General features: G+C 35.6%; 1 protein-coding gene across 3 annotated transcripts in view; it reads left to right on the top strand.

Annotated features, from left to right (window-relative positions):
• Positions 1–27,736, top strand: part of LOC150102627 (papilin-like) — an 843,028-nt gene that overhangs the window by 415,467 nt on the left and 399,825 nt on the right. For all 3 annotated transcript variants that reach the window (XM_090399411.1, XM_090399410.1, XM_090399409.1), the window contains 2 exons: positions 10,193–10,378; positions 25,272–25,445. In XM_090399411.1, the coding sequence (XP_090255537.1) occupies positions 10,193–10,378; positions 25,272–25,445 (360 nt within the window). The remainder of the gene's footprint in view (positions 1–10,192; positions 10,379–25,271; positions 25,446–27,736) is intronic.

Genomic DNA, 27,736 nt, shown 5'->3' with positions numbered 1-27,736 from the left:
TCCACATCACTTCCCTCTCGATCTGATTCATTCTCTCTATTCACTTCTCTACCTTCCAGCAGCAGTCTCTCCAAGCGACTCACACCATAACCACTCAAATGCAGTCCATCGCTCCCATACAGCTCACTTCATCCCTCAAACTCATTCCACACATTAACAAACTGTACTCCCATCTCCTCACACATTTCAGCCAGAATATCATTCATAATCCTTGCTCTCCGCCTCATTTCACCACAATCATACCTAGGCAACACACTGACCACCCTTCCTGTCACACTATTCTCCTTTATCTTTCCAAGCAGTCTCCTGACATTCATTTTGACATGCTCTTTGTTCTCTCTCAAATCATTCGTACCAATTAATACAATTAACTCTTTTGCTCGTTCCCACCTCATATTCAAAGCCTCAATCACTCTACTCATTTTACCGCCTGGAAAACATACCTTGTGCATTTTATCCTCTAGCACACCTTTAATAATGGAGTCGCCATACAACGCCACTCGCTCATCTTTTGTTATCTCTTTCATGCCATCATGATTTATTTTAATAGTTTTGACCTGAATTCTCTTAATTTCATTCCGCATCCATTTCATTTCTTGCTTCATCCAATCCAATTCACCTTCTGAACCTCGCGACACATTCACTCTATCATTAAATCTTTCTAACTTTCTAACTCTCGACCCCCTCTTCTCACTTTCCCTCTCATTCATCCTTCTTTGTTTCCGTACTTTCGGTCCAACATACGTCCAACTTTCACTATCATTCTTCTCACTTTCGCTCTCACATATCTTTCTTTGTTTCCATACTTTTGGACTAACATGCGTCCAACTTTCGCCATCAGTCATTCTTTTTTCGCTATCATTCATTCTTTCGATTTTTTTAAAATTATAATTTAATTACAGATATAAAATATCTGTAATTAAATTTAACTATAGCAAATCTTTTCACAGATTCTATGGTAAGTCTGTTTCTTTCCTTGGTCCACTGAGCTTGTATTAATGAAAAGAGCCTTTCAACACTGGCATTGTGACAACACTGGCAGATATTTTCATTACCAAAATGCAGACATGTCCGCATAAATGCTGACGTATGGTAACCCTAGCTCTTACTGATGAGATCTCAATAAAGTAAAACCGGTCTGGGTAGTGACCCTTCTCATAATGCATAACATTATAGTTGTCTGTAAGGATATGTGCTTTGCATTATGGGATACTAAGGCAAATGATGCGAAGTCATTAGCCACTATATACGAAATGCCCAGCCGTGAAGTTACTTCACGTGCAAACTTTGTTTGCTTATACTTGGATAAAGAATTAAACCAAGAATATAATTTCTTTGCATCCTTAATTTATTTATGTTTTCATTTCATCCTTTAAAATTTTTTTCTTTTCTTTCTGGCAGTTTATTAGTTTATTTGAATTTTATTGTGTACCATATGATGGCTGCATTTAAGGTTAAAGATGCTGATAATGTAAATTATGAGAGATGAGAAATTATATTCTTGTTTTAATCCTTCACCCAGAGCAAACAAAGTTTGCATGAAGTATCTCCATGGCTGGTGATATTGAATATTCCTTAAATGTTTTTTTTTTTAATTGATGACACAATTTTTTTTTTAATGACAAAAATTCTATTCAATTTTTGTGCCATATTAAAATTTCTATTCAGCTGTTATCTGATTCTCCTAAACCAATTCTGGTATCAAAATCCCCTCCTCCTCCCATGACCAAGTCAAAATGATGTTTTCCTTTTTATACAGTCCTCAATTTCTTTATCAGTATGACTTATTATTGATGAATAAACTTAGTTCCAATATTTTTTGAGATCTGGACAACAATATTTACTATTTCATCATGTCATATTCCATGATTATGGTCTAAATTTTTTGTTGATCAAGAATCCAACTCTTCTGATCCTTTCCTAATCCCTGTCTTTCTGCATATTATAATATGCATCCATTGTATAATTGAAGATTTTATTCATTATTATGTCTAACTTCACACAATCTTAAAACATTCCATTTTAGTCACTTTAGCTCTTCTGTTAAGTTCATTAGCCATGATTCATAAATCTCATAAATAGAGTAAAAATACATAAAAAAATGCTATTTATAATATAAAACATACCATATATATATATATATATATATATATATATATATAAATAAGTTTTTTACATTGAGAATAATGCATATTAGGGTTGCCAAGTAATTTTATAAACTTGGTTATTTTACTCCTAATCCCAAGTAAGCAAACAGTTAAGTTTGTGCTGAACGTAGTTCAAGTCTAAAGGTGGTGCAACACCGGGGCAACTCATCGTAAAGGTGGGTAAAGCTCTGATCACTATTCTTAGTATTTTCTATAATGTAAAGCACATCTCACTAAGAGATGTATACTGCAATACATTATGGGTGAGGTCACTACCCAGACCGGTTTCAACCTTTTTTGAGGTCTCCTCAGAAAAGGTCACCTTTACAATGAGTTGCCCTGATATTGCACCACCTTTAGACTTGAACTACGTTCAGCGCAAACTTAACTGTTTGCTTACTTGGGATTAGGAGTAAAATAACCAAGTTTATAAAATTAACTTGGTAACCCTAATATACGTTATTCCTAAGATAAAAAAAACTTATTTACATCTATATCTCCTCCAGAGATTCTTATTCAAAATAAAAACAACTCATAGCAACTTGTATAGGTAAAGTTGATATGGCTCTGTATTACTAAAACCTTAGTATTTACGGACTAGTTACTCACTGAGGAGACCTCAAAAAAGGTTGACACTGGTCTGGGTAGTGACCCCACCCATAATGTATTGCAGTATACATCGCTTATTGAGATGTGCTTTACATTATAGAAAATACTAAGAATAGTGATCAGAGCTTTACCCACCTTTACATTGAGTTTCTCTGGTGTTGCACCACCTTTAGACTTGAACTACATTCAGGCGCAAACTTAACTGTTTGCTTACTTGGGATTAAGAGTAAAATAACCAAGTTTATAAAATTACTTAGTAACCCTAATATATATATATATATATGTGGCGATCAGCTTTTACTCAGTTGTTATACATTTGAAAAAAATAGATTTAATGACTCCAAGACCGAGATAACATATAAAGATTTTAATGATAAATACTACTAGTTTCAGCATATAGCAGCCTTCTTCAGGTATTTATAAAGGAAAGGAATACTAATAAACATTGAATTATTTAAACAAACTGGAAATTACAGGTACAAATTGCCTCACATAATCGATACATAAAAACGTTGTATTTTTCAAGTTGTTCCAACTGGCGTGCCATTGTTTGTTGCAATTGTGCGTGCAAGTTCACGTGAACGCCAATATTGAATAACTGCAGCATGGCTGTCTGGGATGTTATAACTTAAATTATTATTTAAGTGGACCGGGTTCAGTAGGATTTCCCTTGATTCTACGATTTTCCTTTCAAACTCATCTTCACAGCGAAAAATATTTTCTGATCTATTCCAGCATACAGAGTGGCTTTGTTGGTCATCATTAGGATTATTTGAAAAAAGAACATGACTGGATAACGCAGTTGCATGAGATCTTTTGTATGAGATGTCTCTCTTATGCTCTTCTGTGCGTTGTTCAATAGATTTGTTAGTTTGACCAAAGTATGGGATATTGCAATCACACCACAATTTATATACTCCAGGGTACTTAAGGTTGTGATGAGTAGGTTTTGGATGGCTGATTAGAGAGCGGATTTTTGGAAGTGTGGTGAAGAAGATCCTGATATTATATTTTTTAAGGACTTTAGCTATTTTCTTAGAGAGTGTGCTAATGTATGGAATGGAGATGCTACCTTTAAAATTAATAGTCTCTGTTGTGCACTGCTTAGGAGGGTTCAGAAGAAATTTCTTAATTGTTTTTTCAGAGTATCCATTTTGTTTAAAAATAAGAATGAGGTGATTCATTTCTTTTTGTAGTTCATCTTGTTCATTTAAGAGAGAACGTGCTCTGTGTCCTAAGGTAGATATAATTCCAAGTTTTTGTGGTGGAAAATGATGAGAAAGATTATGCAGATATCTATTGGTATGCGTAGGTTTTCTGTACATAGAGATTTTTAATCTTTCAGAGCATCGTGTAAGCATAACATCCAAAAAAGGTAAAGAGTTATTATTTTCTATATCAGCAGTAAATTTTATATTAAGATGTTGGATGTTTAGATGACGAAGAAAATCTGTGAGAGCTGTGTGCCCGTGATTCCAAATAATGAATATATCATCAACATATCTTTTCCAAACTTTTGGTTTAAATGAGAAGGAAGATATGGCTTTCTTTTCAAAGTCTTCAAGGAAGATGTTAGCTAGCACTGGGGACAAAGGGTTGCCCATTGCCAGGCCTTGTTTTGTTGGTAAATGAAGTCCTTATATCTGAAGTAACCAGAATGAATGCAGTGCTTTAATAAAGTGAACATTTTTTTGGATAATTTGTCCTGTAGTAACGTAAGTACCTCGTCCGTAGTAACGTTAGTAAATAAAGATATAATGTCAAAACTAGCTAGAATGTCATTTTCATCAATGGGAATATCTTTAATATGAGAAACAAAATCTGTGGTGTTTTTGATGAAAGATGAAGATTTATTGGAGAAACACTTGAGGTACTTTGCTAAATATTTTGAAAGTTTATATGTAGGTGAATCAATTCCTTCCACAATTGGGCGAAGAGGGGTGTTTTCTTTATGAATTTTTGGAACTCCATAGATGCGTGGGATAAGAGGATGTAGAGAGCGTAATGAGAGGCGAATATTATGAGGAAGTTCACTCGCAGTCTTTAACAAGTTGTTTGTACGGTTTTGTAATTCTCTTGTAGGATCTTCCTGAAGAATTGAATATATTGAACTATCTTCAAAAAGCAAGTTCACTCATTCCTAATCATTTGGCGAAACTTCTTCGTATTGAATCGATTTTTATTATAAATAATGCCAAACCTCCAACAGATAATATTTCAGTGGCTGAAAGAAAAGCCCTAAAAAATCTAAAACAGAACAGTAACATTATTATTTTACCGGCAGATAAAGGCAACTCTACGGTCATTCTCAACTCTGAAGATTACCACAACAAAATGCTTCAATTACTTGAAGATAGTTCAATATATTCAATTCTTCAGGAAGATCCTACAAGAGAATTACAAAACCGTAGAAACAACTTGTTAAAGACTGCGAGTGAACTTCCTCATAATATTCGCCTCTCATTACGCTCTCTACATCCTCTTATCCCACGCATCTATGGAGTTCCAAGAATTCATAAAGAAAACATCCCTCTTTGCCCAATTGTGGAAGGAATTGATTCACCTACATATAAACTTTCAAAATATTTAGCAAAGTACCTCAAGTGTTTCTCCAATAAATCTTCATCTTTCATCAAAAAGACCACAGATTTTGTTTCTCATATTAAAGATATTCCCATCGATGAAAATGACATTCTAGCTAGTTTTGACATTATATCTTTATTTACTAACGTTCCTACGGACGAGGTACTTACATTACTACAGGACAAATTATCCAAAAAAATGTTCACTTTATTAAAGCATTGCATTCATTCTGGTTACTTCAGATATAAGGACTCCATTTACCAACAAAAACAAGGCCTGGCAATGGGCAACCCTTTGTCCCCAGTGCTAGCTAACATCTTCCTTGAAGACTTTGAAAAGAAAGCCATATCTTCCTTCTCATTTAAACCAAAAGTTTGGAAAAGATATGTTGATGATATATTCATTATTTGGAATCACGGGCACACAGCTCTCACAGATTTTCTTCGTCATCTAAACATCCAACATCTTAATATAAAATTTACTGCTGATATAGAAAATAATAACTCTTTACCTTTTTTGGATGTTATGCTTACACGATGCTCTGAAAGATTAAAAATCTCTATGTACAGAAAACCTATGCATACCAATAGATATCTGCATAATCTTTCTCATCATTTTCCACCACAAAAACTTGGAATTATATCTATCTTAGGACACAGAGCACGTTCTCTCTTAAATGAACAAGATGACCTACAAAAAGAAATGAATCACCTCACTCTTATTTTTAAACAAAATGGATACTCTGAAAAAACAGTTAAGAAATTTCTTCTGAACCCTCCTAAGCAGTGCACAACAGAGACTATTAATTTTAAAGGTAGCATCTCCATTCCATACATTAGCACACTCTCTAAGAAAATAGCTAAAGTCCTTAAAAAATATAATATCAGGACCTTCTTCACCACACTTCCAAAAATCCGCTCTCTAATCAGCCATCCAAAACCTACTCATCACAACCTTAAGTACCCTAGAGTATATAAATTGTGGTGTGATTGCAATATCCCATACTTTGGTCAAACTAACAAATCTATTGAACAACGCATAGAAGAGCATAAGAGAGACATCTCATATAAAAGATCTCATGCAACTGCGTTATCCAGTCATGTTCTTTTTTCAAATAATCCTAATGATGACCAACAAAGCCACTCTGTATGCTGGAATAGATCAGAAAATATTTTTCGCTGTGAAGATGAGTTTGAAAGGAAAATCGTAGAATCAAGGGAAATCCTACTGATCCTGGTCCACTTAAATAATAATTTAAGTTATAACATCCCAGATAGCCATGCTGCAGTTATTCAATATTGGCGTTCACGTGAACTTGCACGCACAATTGCAACAAACAATGGCACGCCAGTTGGAACAACTTGAAAATTACAACGTTTTTATGTATCGATTATGTGAGGCAATTTGTACCTGTAATTTCCAGTTTGTTTAAATAATTCAATGTTTATTAGTATTCCTATCCTTTATAAATACCTGAAGAAGGCTGCTATATGCCGAAACTAGTAGTATTTATCATTAAAATCTTTATATGTTATCTCGGTCTTGGAGTCATTAAATCTATTTTTTTCAAATATATATATATATAGTGTTATTACTGTATAACTGTGTATATATACAGAGTAACACTTAAAAAATTTACAACTTTACTGTTATTAGCTTATCACATTTCAAGATAAATATCATGTATGTGTATAGCTTAAAATTGTGCAAAAATCATTTTGTTATCTTACACCTCTTGCATTTTTTTAATCATATAACACTATTTATATATGAATAATAGAATGCAAAACTTGTGTAATAAAATTAAATTACTTGATGACATGAATGGAACAGATTTTTGATTACACTAAAGCATCATGGGATTTGATGACATTATTATTATTATTATTATTACTACCCAAGATCCCATGGAGTCAAAGATTCATCTAGCAGGTCCTATTGTCATACACACAGCTTGTTATACTGCACATTAAACACACTCAAATTCTCTGAAGATACCACACTCTCAGGTAAAGCATTCCAATCATTCACAACTCTGCACGAAAAAAACACCTGCTTCTAACTCCCCTTCTCATAGCCTTGTTATACAGCTTCCAGGGAAGACCTCTGGTTCTCCCCTGATCTCACACCATTTTCAGTAAAACCTCTCCAACATTGATCCTGTAACAACTCCTTACCAACTTGTAGATCTCTATCATATCTCCCCTCTTCCAACTATCCACTAGACTGTAAATTGCAACTTCTAAACCTTTCATCATATTCGACATTCCAGAGGTCAGAAAACATTAGTCAGTGGCCTTCGGACTCTTTCCAACATCTCTTCATCCTTTTGAAAACCAGGTGACCAAACCTGTGCACAGTAGCCCATGTGTGGCCTAATCAATGCCTTATACAATGGACAAGAATCTCCTTGTTTCTACAAGTCAGCGTCTTCTGCATCATTTTCAGAATTTTTTATGTTGTCCTCACAATTTTGTGAATGTGTCCCCTAAATTTCAGATCCTTATCTACTATCACTTCAAGATCTCTTATTTCCTCCACCTCAAACAATATATTTGCACTAAAGATAAATTCTACATCTCATCTTTGTTTCTCAAATTTTAAAACCTTACATTTTGCTGTCCCTTCCATTAAAACCTGCCATTTCTGTGTCCCTTCACTCAATTTATTCAAGTCTTCTTGTAAGGCCACAACATCTTATCTACTCTTCATAATTCATCCCAGCTTTGCATCATCTGGAAACAACTGAATATCTCCATCCAAATCTTCACCAATATCATTAATGTATAACATTAATGATATTGTTGTACATTAAAGTTAAACAGTAATGGCACTAAAACACCCCTGAGGTACACCACTAGTGACTTCTCTCTTCTGGGATATCACTCCCCCATACACAACTTGCTGATACCTATCAGATGGCCAGTCTCTGATCCTGTGCACTAATCTAATGCACAACCCCATCCGCTCTGGATTGAGTATCAACTTATCATGCGGTAATCTATCAAAAGCCTTTACAAAATCTAAGTATACTACTGTGTATCCCTCTTCTCTGTACAAGGAAGCTGTCATCTTATTGTAATAAGTAAGTAGATACTAAAACACAACCTTTCTCTAGCAAATCCATGCTGTCCATCAAAGATAATACCATTTTTGTCAACCAAATTCTGGATCCTAGTTCTCACCAGCTTCTCCAACAACTTAACCACAACACCTGACACACAGATAGGCCTATAATTTGATGCTGGAGTTCTATTATCTCCATTATGAAGCAGCACAAAATTGCCCTCCTTCCACTTCTTTGGAACTCGACCTAGTGCAAGACTCATATTAAAAAAAATATGTCAAGAAGATGTCAACTCCTTGGCGCATTCCTTCAGAATACATGGCGATATATTATCAAGTCCCAAAGGCTTATTAACATAGAGTTTGCTCAACTCCCCATACACCTGTTACTCACTTACAGTCGGTCTCCTCCCCATCATCAACTGTTCTCAATCTCTCCATGAAGTCACATTCACCAGAATGAAAGACCTTTATGAACTGCTCATTAAGTGTCTCTACTATATCTTCTGCAGTATTTGTCCTTATACCATTTTCTCCAATCAATGTCATCTTTCCATAATCATTCTTTTTTTTTGCTGGCTACATATCGAAAGAACTTCCTGGGATTCTTTTTTGCTTCATTAGCTAACTGCTTCTCTTACCTCACTTTTGCTACATTTACCAACCAAGTAACCGCCTGGCCTGGTATTTGTAATCCTCATGGAATTGGTTATTACCACTTCTTTTATGCTGCCTCCATAATGCCCTTTTTCTCTGTATCGTATGCTTAATCTCTTTATTCATCCATTTCATACCTACATTATTTAAACTTCTGACCCTTGGAATACATTTAGATATTGCATCTACTAGATAGTTTTTGAAAATCCCCCAAGCTGCATTGATCTCTTTTCCAGCTAACTCCTCATTCCATGCTACACCTGTAAGCTGCCTCCTGAGCTCTTCATAATCCTCCCCCCCCCCCCCTTGTAGTTCCACATATATCGTTTTCTTACAGAGGTTCTCACACTACTGGCAACCACCCAGGTAATCACCTAATGGTCACTCACACCAATTGGTGGGTGATTTGACACCTCATTTATAATTACATCCTCTGATTAGATGACCAAATCCAAGACTTTCAATCTTCGTGTGCTGTCTATTACATATTGTCTAGGTAGTTGCCCCTCAAAAACTCAAGAAACTCATTTTCTTTATTTCCAGTTGCTGTCTCATTATCCCAGTCTGTATTGTCATAATTAAAATCACCCATAACGATCATCCTTTTGCTTGGCTAATTTGATTATACATTTCATAGTCACTACCATCGACATTACCAGGTCTACAACAACATCCAACCAAGTATTTCATTCTATTCACCTCTATCTCACACCATACTGCCTCAAAACCACTGGCACTATTTCCCTCTTGCATCTCTACTTTGTATGGACATAACTCTTTGTCTATCATTAATAGCACTCCCCCCCCCTCCCTTTTTACCCTTTCTATCGTCATGAAACACATCATACCCTTCCACATCTATTCCTGTTAGGATGTCATCCTCATTCCAACCATGTCTTACTTATTCCAATAATTTTTGGGTGAACAGACTCAATTAATGCAACCATTTCATTTGCTTTGTTTCTTACACCTCTACCATTTATATACAAATGCTTAATTTCAGCTTAATTTTTCTATTTCCTGTTAGGTAGATATTTGTTAGTTGCTATTTCTGCAATTTTCTGTTTGAATAACTATAAGGGTTTTTAAATTATCACTTTTGATTTTTTTTGATTTTTATTTTCTGCTAGTGTGACAAAATGTGTGGAGATGGCTTTCAGACTAGAAAAATTGAATGTCGCAGAAATTCTACTGAACAGGATATTGAACTTCTTGATGACTCATTTTGTGAAGCAGCTACTCATCCTTTAGTTTCTCAGCCTTGCATATTGATGCCTTGTGAAGGAGTGGAGTGGATGGTATCTGAATGGAGTGGGGTGAGTTAATTATTTTATTTTAATATGTTCCTTTTTCATATTCAGTAACATATTATCAATTTGAATTTGGTCATAAAATTATTCTTAGGTAGTATCTTTTCAAAAATTGTTTTTTAAAAATGTAAAAAGATTTCAGTAGTCTAATGATTCGTACTTCAATATTGAATTTTTAATTCTGAATACTTGTGATTGACTGGTTCACCACCTTATTTATGAGGTGGTGAACTTCATATTTAAGCTCTTTCAAAAACTTCAAAAGTGAAGTTTTTGAAAGAGCTTGTAACAATTATTAAATGAAGTTTCATGTGAAGTTTATTCTGCAAATTTAGTGATAATATTAGGATCTGCAGTTGTAAAGAAAATAAATAATATTTATCACTTGTGAGGAAAAGTGATCACATCCTGATCAGAGTGGAGAGCCATCATTTAACAAAGGGTGAAAAAATGGAGAGTGTAAATAAGAAAAAATACTTTGGGCTGAACAGTGATGTGAGAAATTAAAGAAGGTTAGTAACTGTAGTCAGGAAACTGCTTGGAATGAAGGTAGATGAAAGGAGATCACTGTTGCTCAAGAACTTGCCAAAAAATATTTAATAGCAGCAATTTTTGAATGTGTTCCAAAGGTCATAAGGTTAAATAAATTAGGTTTAAAATGTATGAATGGTGAGATTAAGCATATAATTTGGAAGGAAGTAACTGTATTATGGATTATACATTAAGTTTGGAGAGAATAATCGACAACATGATGAATATAAATGGCATCAGTTCATGAAACTGGCAGAGGATACTGAAGTGTTTAAAAGGAATCATCAAATTATTCATCAAAGAATTTGATAAAAATAGTTAACAGCAGCAATTTTTGAATGTGTTCCAAAAGTCAAAAAGGTTAAGTAAATTATGTTTCAAATAGATGAATGGCGAGATTAAAAATATAAAATTTGGAAAGAAGTAGCTGTATTATATATTATGGATTACGTTGGGAAAGAATAATCAACAAGATGATGAATACAAATGGCTTCATAACATCATCATCATGAAATTCTGAGTATGAGAGGATAATATTAGTTGAGAAAAATGAGGCTATAGACAGATACTATTATTAGTTGATGAAAGTGGTAGAGGATATTGAAGTGCTTAAAAGGAAATCATCAAAGAATTTGCTCCTTTTTGGTGCAATATTGTGCAAAGCTTGAGTGAGAAGGCACTAATAGTGAGTGAGCAGATGTATGAAGTGTCACCTTATTATTAAAATTCTCTGGATCAGAGAGATGATTGTCAGACAAACAAAAATGTTTTGGGAAAATTTGGAGAAAAGAGCAAAACTAATAATTATGGCAAATACCTGTTGAATTTCTGCTCAGGACATGGACTGGTTATTGCTAACACCATGTTCCAACATAAAAATGTGCACAAATTCACATGGAGAGAAGAGGCAAGGAATAAGAAAAGTCTCATTGACTATGTTATTGTTGATAGTGACATTTACTCCCTGGTGCAGGACACCAGAGTGTACAGAGGATTTGAAATTGGAAGTGATCACTATTTAGTCTTGAGCAGGATAAAATTGAATTTCGTATTGAAAAGAATAACATGTAAGAAAGTTTTAAAGCGAATAAAAGTTGAGCAGCTTCAGATGTGAAGTGTAGACTAAAATACACAAAGATTATTGAAAAAAAATGAAAGACTTTGAGAACAGGAACCAAACCTTGGAGATTCAGTGGCAAGCCTTGAAGAAAACACTGATTGATTCAGCCAGAGAAGCATGTGGTGAGGTTGTCTGCAAGATAGAAAAATCAGAACTCCATGGTGGACACAGGAAGTTAAAGAGGAAGTGAAGGAAAAGAAGAAAGCATATCAAAAGTTCCCAGCAAATAAGTCAGCTTGTGCTCTTAGAGAATACAGAGACAAATGTAAAAAAGTTAAACACTGCGTAAAACTATCTAAACAAAACTCATGGGAAGACTTTGGCAAGAACATAGGAAATAAATATCAAGAAGGTGGCAAGATATTCCGGAGGTTGCTGAAGAAGCTCAGAAATGGAGGAAAGAGTGCTGTAAAAGGAATTAGAGATGATAAAGGTGACATGAAACCTGGAGAAAAACATATCTTTGAAGTATCGAGTAATTATTTTGAAAAATTGCTAAATGAAACAATCAGTGACAGCACAGTGGTAAAAAACACTGCCCAGGCATGAAATCAGGAATACATATCCATACTCTATCCATACACAGGAATATATTTGTATACAAACACAACAGCTTATTTTGGATCTACAGCTAGTTCCACTGATACCACTCATTTGATGTGATCTCTCCATGCTTGTCTGTGGCCATTGCCCTTTCTGCTTATTTATTTTAGAACCCTCTTCAATTTCAACTGTTTCCTCTTGATCCCAGGTCTTCCCATTGCTTTCCTGTCTACACATGCTCTCACATCCTCTTGGAGCACCCACCTTTCTCATGCTGTATACCCCTGTCTACCCTGAACCTCCCCGTTTCCCTGTTCCTCTTGCACACCCTTGCTCTCATTTTCCATACTCATGCCACTCACTTCCTCATTCATAAACATCTCTTCAATAGTTCAAATCTTCAAATAGTTGAAAAATCATGGGAATATAACAAAGATTTGTATTTAAGTTTTGTAGAGCTGGAAAAAGCATATGACAAGGTGCCAAGAGAGAGAAGATATTCAAAATGCTACAGTTGTATGGTGTCAGTGGGACAATATATGAAGCAATACTTTGTCTTTATTTGAGTTGTAAGTCAGCAGTTAGAATTGAAGAAAGTACAGGAAGATGGTTTAATATTAAATCTGGTATCAGACAAGGATGTACATTATCCCCTCTGTTATTCATTATCTATATAGATCACATTATGAAGGAAAGTGGTATTAAACCTGATATCAAAATTGAAGGTGTTAATCTCATCTCTTTGCTTTATGCAGATGACGTTATACTTCTAAATAAATCTGCCACAAGTCTACAAGATTCCCTGACTAAATTGAATAACTGTTGTAATGGATATGATATGAAGGTCAGCAATAACAAGACAAAAACAATGAAAATAGGCAGAAGCATTAAAAATATCAACTGCATTGTGAATGGAGAACCTATAGAACAAGTAAAACATTTCAGCTATTTAGGCATGATTTTTAGTGACGATGGTAAATTAAATATGGAAATAGACAACAAAATCAACAAAGCTGGTAATGGTAAGGTAGGAAGTCAACTAAATAAATTTATATGGAATAAGAGAGAAATTAGTGAAAACACTAAATTAGCTGTATACAAGACAGTGTTCAAACCAGTTTTAACTTATGGATCTGAGAGCTGGGTTAGAAGTAAAATACTTGACCAAAGACTGGAGACTGCAGATATGAGAATCCTGATAAAGATTAGGGGCATAAACAAATGGCATCAGTGGTAATATAATATTAAAAACAAGGATATTAGGAAAGAACTTGACTTTGTTAGCATCCAGGAATGTGTTAGCAGAGCTAATCTCAGATGGTATGGTCACTTAAACAGAATGGGAAAGGAAAGATTAGCGAATCAAGGGGGGGGGGGATTGAGTCTGCAGTTTAGATAAACCGTATCTGGGGGGGGGGGGGGGAGAACAGAAGATTTGAGTATTTTTTTGTGATGTCAGTGGACCAGGAAGATACCTTTTTTAAATAGGCATTCTAGTTCTGTGGGAAGTTTTTGGTATTGAGACCACATTGTAACATAAATAAGGAGTTTATTAAAAATAAGCAATTAAAATCCGACAAGTTTTGTGTGTCATAAGACTTACATCATCAAGGGTAGTGATACATAAACATTTTACACAACAAAAGCCTATTAACAATTAATTACACATATTACATGTTTTTGATAACTTCACCACTATTAAATATAATTGATAAACCAGAATACAAATGGTAAATTCGTTACTGCATGCTAGTTACAACTAGCAATGTTGGAACATTGCTAGTTGTTGCTATCATGTTCTGTGGTATCACACATGCTATATCCTAGGTCTATGGCAATTAAAATTTTGATGAAAGCAGACCATAGGTCAGGTAAAATTAAGCCTTGATTTTTATTACATTGTGTAGGGATCCTAAGCATTTGTGAGACTCCTTTAAATTTTCTTGTGAAACAATTATTATCAATTTTTTTTTTCTTTTAAGGTTACACGGTGATCAGCATTCATATTTATGAATTTAGGGACACAAAACACACGTGTTGAAAGATTATTTTACTGATTAATAATAAAATAATAACTTGACGTTTCGACCACTGTATGAAGGTCATCATCAGAAGGATACGTGTGTATAAGAACCAAGCTACATGCTGTTGCACTCTATACTGGTAAATTACATCTACGTTGTTAACTAATCATTTTTCTTAGCCTGCCCTCTAGTGACAAAAAAAATAAATAATAAAAATAAAAAATTACCAATAAAAACTACAATAAACTCTGCTAAAGTCCTCACGTACTAGGATTCTTCTGGAATTATACAGCTCATATTGTTATATTACGATTATCTTCTGAATTTGTACAGTATAGGTTGCTATTGGATGTTCAGGGAAAAAAAAAAAACAACACTTCACCAAGTCTTCTTGTATTGAGATTTTTCTTTGTGGTTGCTATGAAGGTTGCAGATGGGTCCTCCACATTCTTGGAATGGTTAGACCATTATTTTTATTCAGATTCAGATCATGTTTGAGCATTTCACATGCTTCCTTGAATTTTCGCTCGATCCAGGTTTTGGTGCGGTGTAGGGACTTGGTACCTTTCCAATCAATTCTGTGGTATGTTTGGAGTGCATGGTCAGAAAGGCTGGCTTTTCCAAAATGGAGGTATTTTATGTGTCGTTTGTGTTCATCCTTTCTGATTGGGATGGTTCGCCCTATTTCCCCTATGTATGGTATGTTACATGTGCAATCTATTTGGTAACCCCTGGGTGGGCTAGGTGTGGCAGGGGATCCTTGGAAGAACTGAGTAGGTGTCTTAATTTTGTCGGGGTTTAAAGGTGGTTTTGATTTTGTATTTGTGTAGTGTTCTGTCTGTTTTTTCTGAAATGCCTCTAACATATGGTATAGCAATAGCATTCTTGAAATCTTTTTTGTTATTAGTTTTATCTTTGTGGAGGATCTTGTGAATGGTTTTTATACTGTATCCATTTTTTATAAAGATATATTTGATGGTCTCATATTCATGGTTAAGAGCTTGTTCATTTGAACAAATAGTTTGAGCTCTGTGTTTAAGGGTGCTTATGACCCCTAGTTTTTGTGTTGGGTGGTGATAAGAAGTTCTGTGTGTAGGTTTGCAGTAAACTGAGAAGGAGAGACAGCTTGAAGGAAGACTTGTGACAAGTGTGTCTAGGAATGGAAGAGAGTTGTTTTTTTTTCTATTTCAGTGGTGAATTGGATGCATTTGTGTTGTCTGTTCAGGTAGCTAAGGAATGTATTTAGTGCTTCGCGGCCGTGGGGCCAAATGGCGAAAATATTGTCGACATATCTGAGCAAATTTTGGGCTTTAGTCACGCCGACTCTAGAGCTCGTTGCTCAAAGTCTTCCATATAAAAGTTTGCTATTGGGGGGGGGAGTGGTGAGCCCATGGCTGTAAAAAATTGTTTTGCCACACGAATTATCCAGAGCTAGTACGTGGGCAAAGAGGGCTGTGATGTCGTGTGGAAATATGTTCTGTAAGAGTAAGATAGTATCATTATTTGAGACATTGGTGAAAAGGGAAGTTATGTCAAAGCTGACTAATAGATCTTGGTCGTTGAGTGTAATGTTTTTAATTTTGTTTATGAAATGTTGTGTATTTTTTATGTAGGAAGGTGAATGACCAACCAATTCCTTGAGTGTGGCCGCTAATTTTTTGGCTAAGTGGTAATTCAGGCTGTCGATTCCTTCCACAATTGGACGTAATTCTGGGCACATGTGCATACTGCTGTATTACTTTTTTAATTGTTTCTTCCGGCCCCATGTTAACTGATTTAAGTAGTTCAGTAGTTTTCTTTCTGTTGCGGTGCATGGGGTTGTAATTTACCATTTGGTAGGTGTTGTGGTCGGATACCAAATGGTTCATTTTTTCTATGTGAGTTATCCAATTTAAAACAACAGTGGCATTCCCTTTATCTGCTTTTGTGATAATAATGTCATGGTTATTTTTTAGGGATTTGAAGGCCAGTTTTTCTGTTCAGTTTTTGTTTAGGTTGCTGCTTAATTTTTTGGTTGAATTTAGTAAACAGCCAGTTTCCATCCGTATTTTGTCAGCTAAATTGGCGGGGAGGGATCTTAAACCTCTCTCGATATGATAGATTATATCTAGTTTATTTACTGACCTCAGAGCAATGGCATAATTTAAACCTTTCTCCAGTAGCGAGAGTTCACCTTGGGTGAGGTTGTGATCCGATTGGTTGATAACCAGACAGTTGCTCCTAACTGCGTTTGTGGGTGATTGGCTGCTCCTTTCGTTATGGCGTCGTAATCGTCTTGTGCTTTCCTGTAGTTTTAATGCTTGAAACTTTGTTATTAATTGTTTTTTGTTTTTGAGTAATAGGTGCTTGGCTGAGTCATCTGTGATCTTTTTTTTTTTTTTTCCTGAACATTCAATAGCAACCTGTAATGTACAAATTCAGAAGATAATCGTAATATAACAATACGAACTGTATAATTCTAGAAAAATCCTAGTACATGAGGACTTTAGCAGAGTTTATTGTAGTTTTTATTGGTAATTTTTTTTATATTTTTATTATTTTTTTTGTCACTAGAGGGCAGGCTAAGAAAAAAGGTTAGTTAACAATGTAGATGTAATTTACCTGTATAGAGTATAACAGCATGTAGCTTGGTTCTTATATACATGTATCCTTCTGATAATGACCTCAATACAGGGGTCGAAACATCAAGTTATTATTTTATTATTAATCAGTAAAATAATCTTTTCAACACGTGTGTTTTGTGTCCCTAAATTCATAAATATGAGTTATTATCAATATATATGACATTTTTGTTTTTTGCCAGAGTACTTGATGGCCAGTAATGGTTGTGTGGAATGCCATGCCTGATTTATGCTCTCTTCTTTTTTTAACATTTTTTATGTGTTCAGACATGCAGATCAAGTATCCTGTTCCTGCAAGTTTGCATACTATGGAGTGACAGGTAGATCAGCCTCCATCCATATAGATGAACTTACATCTCAATCACGACTATATTTAATATGGTGTTGCACACCATGTATTGGATACCACACACACACATTGTCCCCTGAAAGAAAATCACCATGCTACATCATAGTAAATTTAAGAAAGAAAGACTCTTTTTGGAATCTGCAGTGGCACTCAGAAATCAACCAAATTTGAACAAATACGATTGCAAGAAACTTCACAAAATTTAGAAAACATTACTTCTTAGAGATCACAATTTACAACTTAGGCCTTCTACAAATGACCATAGAGGGCACACCACCTAGATAGGACTCAAGTTGTAGGCATGTGCTTCGTTCAGTATTGTGATGCCTTTATGTGTTTGTGTTACAGCTGTTAGTTGTAATCCCTGAAGATGTTTCAGTGAATGAGATGAAATATTGAAGCATCAAAAATCGTTTTTAATCTTTCCTTGTGCTATCACTTTTTTTCTCGCTAAGTCGTTTATTTTATTTTTATTTTTTTCTTTTGAACAGTTTAAACATAATGAAAATTTGCCCAATGATTTCAAAGAATTCAATTTTTCCTGTTTTGACATTAATCATCATGAGACTATGAGAAAAGCAAGAGGTGTATGGGGAGTTGAGCAAACTAGATGTAAATAAGACTGCGGGATTTGATAATATATTACCACGTATTCTGAAGGAACGTGCCAGGGAGTTGATGCCAGCCTTGACAATTTTTTTAATACTAGTCTTGCACTCAGTCAAGTTCCTAAGGAATGGAAGGACAGCAAGACTGTGCCACTTCATAAAGGAGGTGATAGAACTCAAGCATCAAACTATAGGCCTGTCTGTGTGTCAGGTGTTGTGGTTAAGTTGTTGAAGAAGCTTGTGAGAACTAGGATCCAGAATTGGATTGACAACAATGCTATTATCTTTGATGGACAGCATGGATATGCTAAAGGAATGTCATGTTTTAGTAATCTACTTATTACAGTAAGGTGACTGCTAACAGAGGAGAAGGATATACACAGTAATATACTCAGGTTTTGCAAAGATTTTTGATAGATTACCACATGATAAGTTAATAGGCAAACTAGAGCAGATGGGGTTGGATATTAGATTAGTGCATTAGATTGGAGGCTGGCTATCTGATAAGTATCAACAAGTTGTGTATGAGGGAGCGGTATCCAGAAAAAGGAAAGTCCCCAGTGGTGTGCCTCAGGGATCTGTTTTAGGGCCGTTACTGTTTAACTTGTATATTAATGATATTGGTGAAGATTTGGATGGAGATATTCAGTTGTTTGTAGATAATGCAAAGTTGGGATGAACCATGAAGAGTAGAGAAGATGTTGTGGCCTTACAAGAAGACTTGAATAAATTGAGTGATTGGGAATGGGGATGTGAGTTCAATGTTGCAAAATGTAAGGTTTTAAAATTTGGAAAACATAGATGGGATGCAGAATTTATGCTTGGTGAGGATATATTGTCGGAGGTGGAGGAAATAAGAGATCTGGGTGTGATAAGGATCTGAAATTTAGGGGACACATAGCCAAAATTGTGAAGACAACACAAAGGCTTCTGGGAATGATGCGGAGGACACTGACATGTAGAAGTAAGGAGATTCTTGTTCCGTTGTATAAGGCTTAGATTAGGCCACACATGGACTATTGTGCCCAGATTTGGTCACCTGATTTTCAGAAGGATGAAGAGATGTTGGAATGGGTCCAAAGACGACTGACTAAGATAGTTTCTAACCTCTGGAATGTTGAGTATGAGGAAAGATTGAGAAGATGCAACTGGCAGAGTCTGGTGGACAGGAGGAAGAAGGGAGATATGATAGATACCTACAAGTTGGTAAGGGGTTGTTATAAGATCAATGTTAAAGAGATTTTTCATAAAATGGTGGGAGATCAGCGGTGAATAAGAGGTCATCCCTGGAAACCGTATAAAGAAGGTGTCAGTAGTTGAGTGAGAAGCAGGTTTTTTTCATGCAGAGTTATGAATGATTGGAGTGCCTTGCTTGAGAGTGTGGTGTCTGCAGAGAATTTGAGTGTGTTTAAAGCATGGTATGATGATCTGTGTGTATGATAAAAGGACCTCCCAGATGAGTCTTTGACTCCATGGGGTCCTGGGTAATAATAATAATAAACAAACATAATGAAAGGTGAGTAAGCTAGGTATGGTAAGGTAGCATACAATCCAGGCTATATTCATAGCCTATGATCAGTAAATGAAATAAGCTATGAGTGGGTATCACAAACATGTTTTCAGTCCATGCTTTCAAAAAGGGGCATTGTATATTTTAGCATTATATGATGTGAAAAGGGACCCTCCTCAATGAGTGACTGACTTTCTGGATGTGCCTATATATAACAAAAATAATAATTTTATCAGTACGATCAGAAATATAAAAAGAGTACTGAGATTTTAAGTGGAAGGCATGAAGACTGAATGAGACTGGTGAAGAAAGAGATTAGGAGACTTGAGAAGTTTACTGATTCAAGGAAGCAACAGCAGGAGTGAGAGAAAGTTCTGAGAATAAGAGATTGGACTGGAGTAACTAAGAGAGAAAGAGAGAGTACAGAAAAAGGCATAAAAAAGATGACAGGAAAGTGTAAAAATTAGAAAACAAATAGAAACAGTGTTGGGAAAGATGAGAGATGCTAGTGAAGGAAGAAGAAAGGAATAGCAAAAGTGAGGAGTGTGATGTATTGGGAATTGATGACTCACTGTGTGGCATAGAATATCAAAGGGGTGCTTGTGTGGAGAAATAACAAAGAAATAACAGAGAAATAATGGAGTATGAATATGGCAATGAAGCAATTTGATTATGGGAAAAATTATAGCAAAAGTCCATAGAAATGACCTTAACAGGGTACATGAATTATGTGGTAAGAGAGAGAGAGAGAGATCAGCATTAGAGGATGTATAATAGAAATGTGTGAAAGAAAAGACAGTGAGTGTATTGAACAGATATCATAATGCAGAGCAGAGAGAAGAGCAGCAACAATGAATGACATGATTGTGAGAATGGGTTGAAAGAAAAATCCAGCATATTATTATTATGTCTCTTCCTCTAATAAGTCCAATATGACTTATCAAGGGATGACTATCTTAGTTATTCATACCCTGGGCTCAACAAATATACTCTCCTCTGGCGAGCAGATTTTGCCAGCTAGCAAGTAGCTGCAGACTGAAAAAAATAGAATTTTTTTTTTATTTAATAAAAAATAACTTTGTTTACAAATTCTTTTTTTTTACTTAAAAAAAAACACAGAAGAAGAAGCACGTGTATATCATAAAGGGTCATTCTAGTAATAAAATTTTATTATTATTATTATTCCTGATACCTCCAAGGAGTCCGAAGACTCATCGCGGGAGGACATCTTCAACTGTCTCTACACCTTACCTCTACTACGAATCAACGCCACCTACTGCCCACCTCCAACACCACCACAACTAGTAATTTTTGTCTGTAAATTGCGTGTGTTCTGAAGGGCCGATTTGTATGTATGCGGGATGAAAAACCCGAGTTTCCGGGAGAAAAAACCCTGTTACCTCCGTATGAGATCGGCTAACTCACCATCGATTGAAATCGACCAGATAAAGATTCCTCCCGTCGCGACGAGAATCGAACTTAGGCCTATTCCAATCGAAGGGCGCAATGTACCATCGTGCTTCCAATTGCGCTACGGAGGCGCTTTTAATGTAACATTTAATGTAACAAATTATATTTTTCAAGAAATCAATGTTGTTTGTAGCTTATTGCCCATTCTTATCGCTTATTGACAGCAGACTGGACAGAATAGAATGGTTCTCACACAAAGTAAATATTCTCTAAACAATGATACAGTGTCACTAATAACTTTATGGAATGCCTAATGATGGGGAGGGGGTCCTGTAGCACATTTTTTCATGGTGAGTAACATTTTGCATACTTTGTCAACCTCTGCTCATACCTATCACCTATCCTTTCTTTCCTGGGCACACTCACCCAAGATGCACATTCTGGACATCTAATGGCACCTATATCACACACACTACTCATCATGAAATGAATCTGAATCCCACATGCTTCCTTAACCACATCCTTAGCAGTTTCGAAGAATGACCATGAGTTCACCTAAAACATGCCATAAGTTGCAAAATCTCATTGTATGTATAATGTAAGTTGTTCATACTAACTTGTAAGTTGCTATCATATCTCCTCCTATCCATTTCTTTCTCAAACTTTGAATACTACATTTCATCAATCTGTCCACATATGCACAGTTCCATAAGCCAGTTCATCTTGGTTGCCCACTTCTGGATCTTATTAACGGTCTCTCCATCTCCATGACACCAAGGTGACATATGCATGCATACCATTCTAGATATGGTCTTACTCTTTCTTACAAATCAGCATCTTCTTTAACAGCACCCCTTATCCAATGCAATTTTTTGAAACCACCTTATCAGTGTGGCCCATAAACTTTATCTTACTGTTCAGGTTTCTTTAATTCCATGAAAAACACAAGAAAAAGTAATAATATTTGTGTAAATCCATGTGGCATTGAAGAGACAGAAGTGCTTGGCAATGGAAAAGTAGTAGTGTGAGAGATGAAGAGAATGCTAATGCAAGAGGAACAGGGAAATGGAGGGGGGGGGGGGGGAAGAAACACTACTGTGTTTATTTACAAATGCTAGAAGTATCATAAATAAGGAAGATGAAATGGTTTCACTGATTGACTTTATTCATCCCAAGATTATTGGAATAATTGAAACATGGTTGAATGAAGATGATATATCCTAACCGGAATAGAAATTGAAGGGTGCAAGTGTTTTTTGTGAGGATAGAAAGGAGAAACAGAGAGGGGGAGTGCAGCTGATGATAGCAGGAGAATTATGACATATTTAATTGGATATTGCTATAGTCCAGGTAATGTGGAGATTGCTGATGGAGAAATGTATGAACAACTTGAGTTAGTGAACAAGGAGAGTGTTCATTATGCATGATTTTAATTATGGCAGTATAGATTGGAATGAACTAATAGCATTTGGGATATGGAAAATGAATTTCTTGAGTTCTTGAGAGACAACTGTCTGAGGCAGTACATAAAGGAAGGGACACAAGGATTGAGATTTTGGATCTGATCATTTCATCAGAGGATGTAACTGTCATTGGGATTTTGTACTTTCCTCCCGTTGGTGAGAATGATCATGAAGTGATCACCTGGGTTGCGGCTAGCGATATATATGCAGACCTCTGTGAGGAAAGGATATACGTGGAATTATAAAGCTGGTGATTATGAGAGGCTTAGGAGAGAGCTAGGAGCTATATCATGGAATAAGGAGTAAAGCAGTAAGGAAATAAATGCTGCTTGGGAACTGACAAAGAAATACATAACAGTAGTAATGTGTGAATGTAGGTAGGTAGGTGTGAAGGTAGGTACAAAATGAAGTGCAAGATGAATAATGGTAATAATCAGTTACATGAAGAGTATGAAGAACAAGCCAGAAGAGTGAATCGGTAAGGATAACAAAAGTGCAGTATGATCAGAAATTATCAAATCAGGTGAAAAAAAACCCTAGACATTTTCTTTAGATATATGGCAAGTAGAAGGAAGAATGATTATGGTAAGATGATGTTAATGGATGAAAATGGTGACTGTGGTAACTGTTGTAGAAGACATTGTTGAGGTATTCAGTGATTAATGTCATCAGTGACCAGTCATGAGAAATTTAAGTGTAGAGGACATAGGAGAGGATGGCTTAATTGTGAATGAGCAGGAGGTATTTGAGGAAATAAATAATCTTGATGTCAATAAGGTGATAGGAGTTGAAGACATATCACCACACATCTTAAGGGAATTGGCAGTGGCATTGGTGCCTGTTTCGTGCCTCCATAAGAATTCCTTATCAACTTTTATATGTCTGTATTATATCCCTCCTCCTCCTCCTCCTCCTCCTTTCCACTCATCATCTGTTCACTGAGGGCTTCACAGATGCTGTATGGTCACTCCGATGCTCGGTGATGTGCCACACCAGGCCTTGCCATGTGGTCCTGTTGTATGCTTTTCTGGAGACTTCAACTCTCTGAAGATCAATCACTCCTCATGCACACACCATCCAGCCATCTCATTAACGGTCTATTCCTTCCTCTTTGTCCAGGAACTTTACCTTCTATTACTGTTCTGAGAAATCCTCCTTCCATTCTTTCAATGTGTCCAAAATTTTTTAACTTTCTTCTGTCAATATCCTTAAGGAGCCTTAAAGTTCTACTGAACTTTTCTAACACCCACATATTCATAAATTCCACTACTTTCTCTTTGCATAGTTCTGCTGATCTACAATCCTTGCTCCCTGCCTCAGCTCATCACTCTCATTCCAGGGCAGTACACTGGCTTTTCATTTTTATGCCTTTCAGTATATGATATCCTCAACAGCCTTCTGTAACATCACATCTCAAAAGCAGTTATCATTATCCTATCCACTAAACTCTGTAAATTGCTTCTTCTTCACCTTTCTTCATATTCAACTTTCCAGAGACCAGAAACTACCTTATTCAGTTGACTCTTGACCCTTTCCATTATCTCTGCATTCTTTTGAAATATCTTTATTTTTACAAGTCAATGCCCTCTGCATCACTACCAAATTTTGTTGTGTTGTGCTCACAATTTTAGCAATGTGTCCTCAAAATTTTAGATCCCTATCCACCATTACACCAAGATCTCTTATTTCTTCCTTCACCTCCTCATTATATCCCAACAGATGTATATGTATACTCACATCTTCATTTTCCAAATTTTTAAACCTTATGCTTTACAACTTTGCAAAGCCACAACATCTGTTCTACTCCTCATCATTCTTTCCAACTGCACATAATCTGCAAACAACTGAATATCAGATTCATACCTTTCCCATTATCATTAACCTGCAAGTTAAACAGCAAGGGGACTTAGTAGTAGCACCTCTGTCCTGACCCCCCCCCATACACACTATTTTCCTGTCTGTCTTGCACATTTATTTTCTCATTTTCTACACTCATGCTACCCACTTCTCCATTCGCAAGCATTACTTCAATACCTCCTTTCTTATTCATCTGCTCTTCTTACTTAGATCAATTTTCTGCATTCATTATTCATCCTTCCAGCATCAGCATCCTGTCCAGATGACTCACACCAAAACCATTCAAATGCTGTCCCTCACTCATGTATTCCATTTTTCATTCACACTCATCTCACACATTCATAAATTCCACTCCTTTCTCTTTGCATAGTTCTGCTGATCTACAATCCTTGCTCTCTGCCTTCGCTCATCACTCTCATTCCAGGGCAATACACTGGATTTTTCTTACTACACTATAATCTTTTATTCTTCTCAACAACATCCTAATATCCATTCTTACATTCTCCTTGTTTCTGATTCAGTATTTGTTCCTACTACTACCAACTCTTTTGCTCACTTCCTCCTCACATACTTCTTATTGAAAAGACATTCTCCTTTAATGTAAACATTTGCATTTGGTCATCAATAAATATGGATAGACAAACAGAATTTAATTATTATTTATAAGATGCTTTGTATAGCTCATTTGTAAAGTTAATGGATATTTCTCATGTAATAAAGATATAAATGTGTCTTAAAAAGGTTATAAAAATATTATCATGATTGCCATACTTTGCTGTTTCTAGAATTATTACAGAAGCGCTTAATTCTATGTAGAATTAATGTATTCATAAATGATTTTGTGTACTTTCTTTCGCATTAAGTGTGATAGAACATGTGGCCTTCAAATGGAATCTAGGCAGACCTTCTGTGCTAGTGAAAAGGGAGATGTTTATTCCAGTAAAATGTGTGATATTGCACGTGTCCCAGAGATTACTCGTCCTTGTCAAGAGACATTTTCTTGTGATGCAACGTGGTATGCTTCAGAATGGAGCGAGGTAAGGTTTGCTGATTAATTCAAAAGCTGAATGCATGCAGATTATTTTAATATTCTTATAACTATATTCATTTATATTAGACTAAAGTTTGTTTAAATTCTTTTTCATCTAAATTTTGGAAATATAGACTGAAACAGGTGCATTCTGACAAACATTATTATTATTATTATTATTATTCATGACACCTCCAAGGAGTCTGAAGACTCATCACAGGAGGACACCTACTATACAACTGTTTCCACCACTACACCGAACCTCTACTACCAATCATCTCTATCAACGTCATCCACCGCCACCACAAGTAATATTTTTTTGTCTGTAAATTGCGTTTGTTCTGAAGGGCCGATTTGTCTGTATGCAGGATGAAAAATGTGAGTTTCCGGGAGAAAAAACCCTGCTACCTCTGTATGAGATCGGCTAACTCACCTTCGATTGAAAAAGTCCACATAAAGATCCCCCCCCCCCCCCCCGTCACGATGAGAATCGAACTTGGGCCTGTTCCAATCGAAGGGCACAATGTACCATCATTCTTCCAATTGTGCTATGGAGGCATAATTAACATTAACATCAGACTTTTTTAGTACTTGTTATTTATCATTTAAATTCTTTCAGAAGAATGGGTTCTTGAAAAGATTTACTTCTTTCCATTATAAAGTGTAGGCTGTGAAAAGAAAAGTAAAATTTATATTTAATGTATAGCAATATTGCCTAATTTGTAGATTGAGCACTATTGTGAGATGTTTGAGTGTGGAATGTAGTGTTTTGTTAAATTTCCAAGGAGGTATTACTTTAAATTTATTGTTTCTTGTTAGTGCTCTGATACAATATGGTGGTGAAAGGTAGATCATTGCATGGGTCAGAGCTATAGACAAGTGAACTGAATGGCATGGACAAAAATATAAGAAAATCTTTAATTGCTATTTATTTTTATTACGAGAGAAACATTAATACAAAACGATTACAACTTCTTCTTCTTCTTGACTTCCCGTGTTAGTCAATTGTTTGCCTGTAATGTTTTCAAGGGTTTAAAAAGTCTTCTGCCCATCTCCTCCTGGGTCTTCCTCTTGATCATAAATTCATAAATTCCACTCCTTTCTCTTTGCATAGTTCTGCTGATCTACAATCCTTGCTCTCTGCCTTCACTCATCACTCTCATTCCAGGGCAATACACTGGATTTTTCTTACTACACTATAATCTTTTATTCTTCTCAACAACATCCTGATATCCATTCTTACATTCTCCTTGTTTCCGATTCAGTATTTGTTCCTACTACTATACCAACTCTTTTGCTCACTTCCTCCTCACGTACTAATTATTAAAAAGACATTCTCCTTTAATGTAAACATTTGCATTTGGTTTGTCTCTTTAGTTTATATTTCCAAGAAATATTTGGTCATCTGTCCTCGTTCATTCTTTCTATGTGGTTTTTCCAGTTCTTTGTATAGTTTGTGATGTCTTCTGTTATGTTAATTATGGATAACTGTTTTCTTATTTCTTCATTTCGTATCTTGTCTATTCTTTTATAGCCTGCAAGCAGTCTTAGGAACTTCATTTCTGCAGCTTCCACTTGTCTTTTATCTCGTCCTCCCCAAGTCCAAGTTTCACTACCATATTTCAGAATTAGTTTGGCTATTATTTTATAGCCAATTACAACCCATTTTATTTGGGTTGTTCTAGATCTCTTTACTGAAGTGTCTATTCAAAGTTCCAATGACTGCTAGGAATTTTTGCTTTTTATATGCAATGTCAATTTCTCCATTGGGGCTTATGTAATTTCCTAGATATTTAAATTTGTTCACTTGTTCTATTACTTTGTTGTGGATGTCTAGTTTGCATCTTTTAATTTCTTTACCTTGAAATACTATTGATTCGTTTTATTTATTGGGATTTTCAAATCATACTGTTCTATTGTTTTGTTCAATACGTGCAGAAAAATCTGCACAACGATTAAAGATGGAATTAAACTAACAAATAATAAACAGCTAAATAGGTGGTGAACCTATTACTTCTCACCGAGAAGTAATAGGTTCCTGTCAGTGTGAGCTACATCAGTGGTTTCATTCTTATATTATCCAAGCATGAGTAAACAAAAGTTTGCATATCTTACATATACATACAGAACAGCTGACTTCATCACATGATTCACACACACACACACACACACACACACACACACACACACACACACACACACACACACACACACACACACAGCAACCCTTTTTGGAGGTGTTTATAATGCTACACGTTATTGGAAGAGTCTCCACCTCTATTGAAGTGTCACTGGTGA

The sequence above is a fragment of the Typopeltis vanoorti genome, chromosome 10 (assembly GCF_054136105.1).
Source record: "Typopeltis vanoorti isolate ZY-2024b chromosome 10, IOZ_Tvanoo_1.0, whole genome shotgun sequence".
NCBI lineage: Eukaryota > Metazoa > Arthropoda > Arachnida > Uropygi > Thelyphonidae > Typopeltis > Typopeltis vanoorti.
The sequence above is the reverse complement of the archived record's forward strand: the minus strand, read 5'-3'. Positions and strand labels throughout refer to the sequence as shown.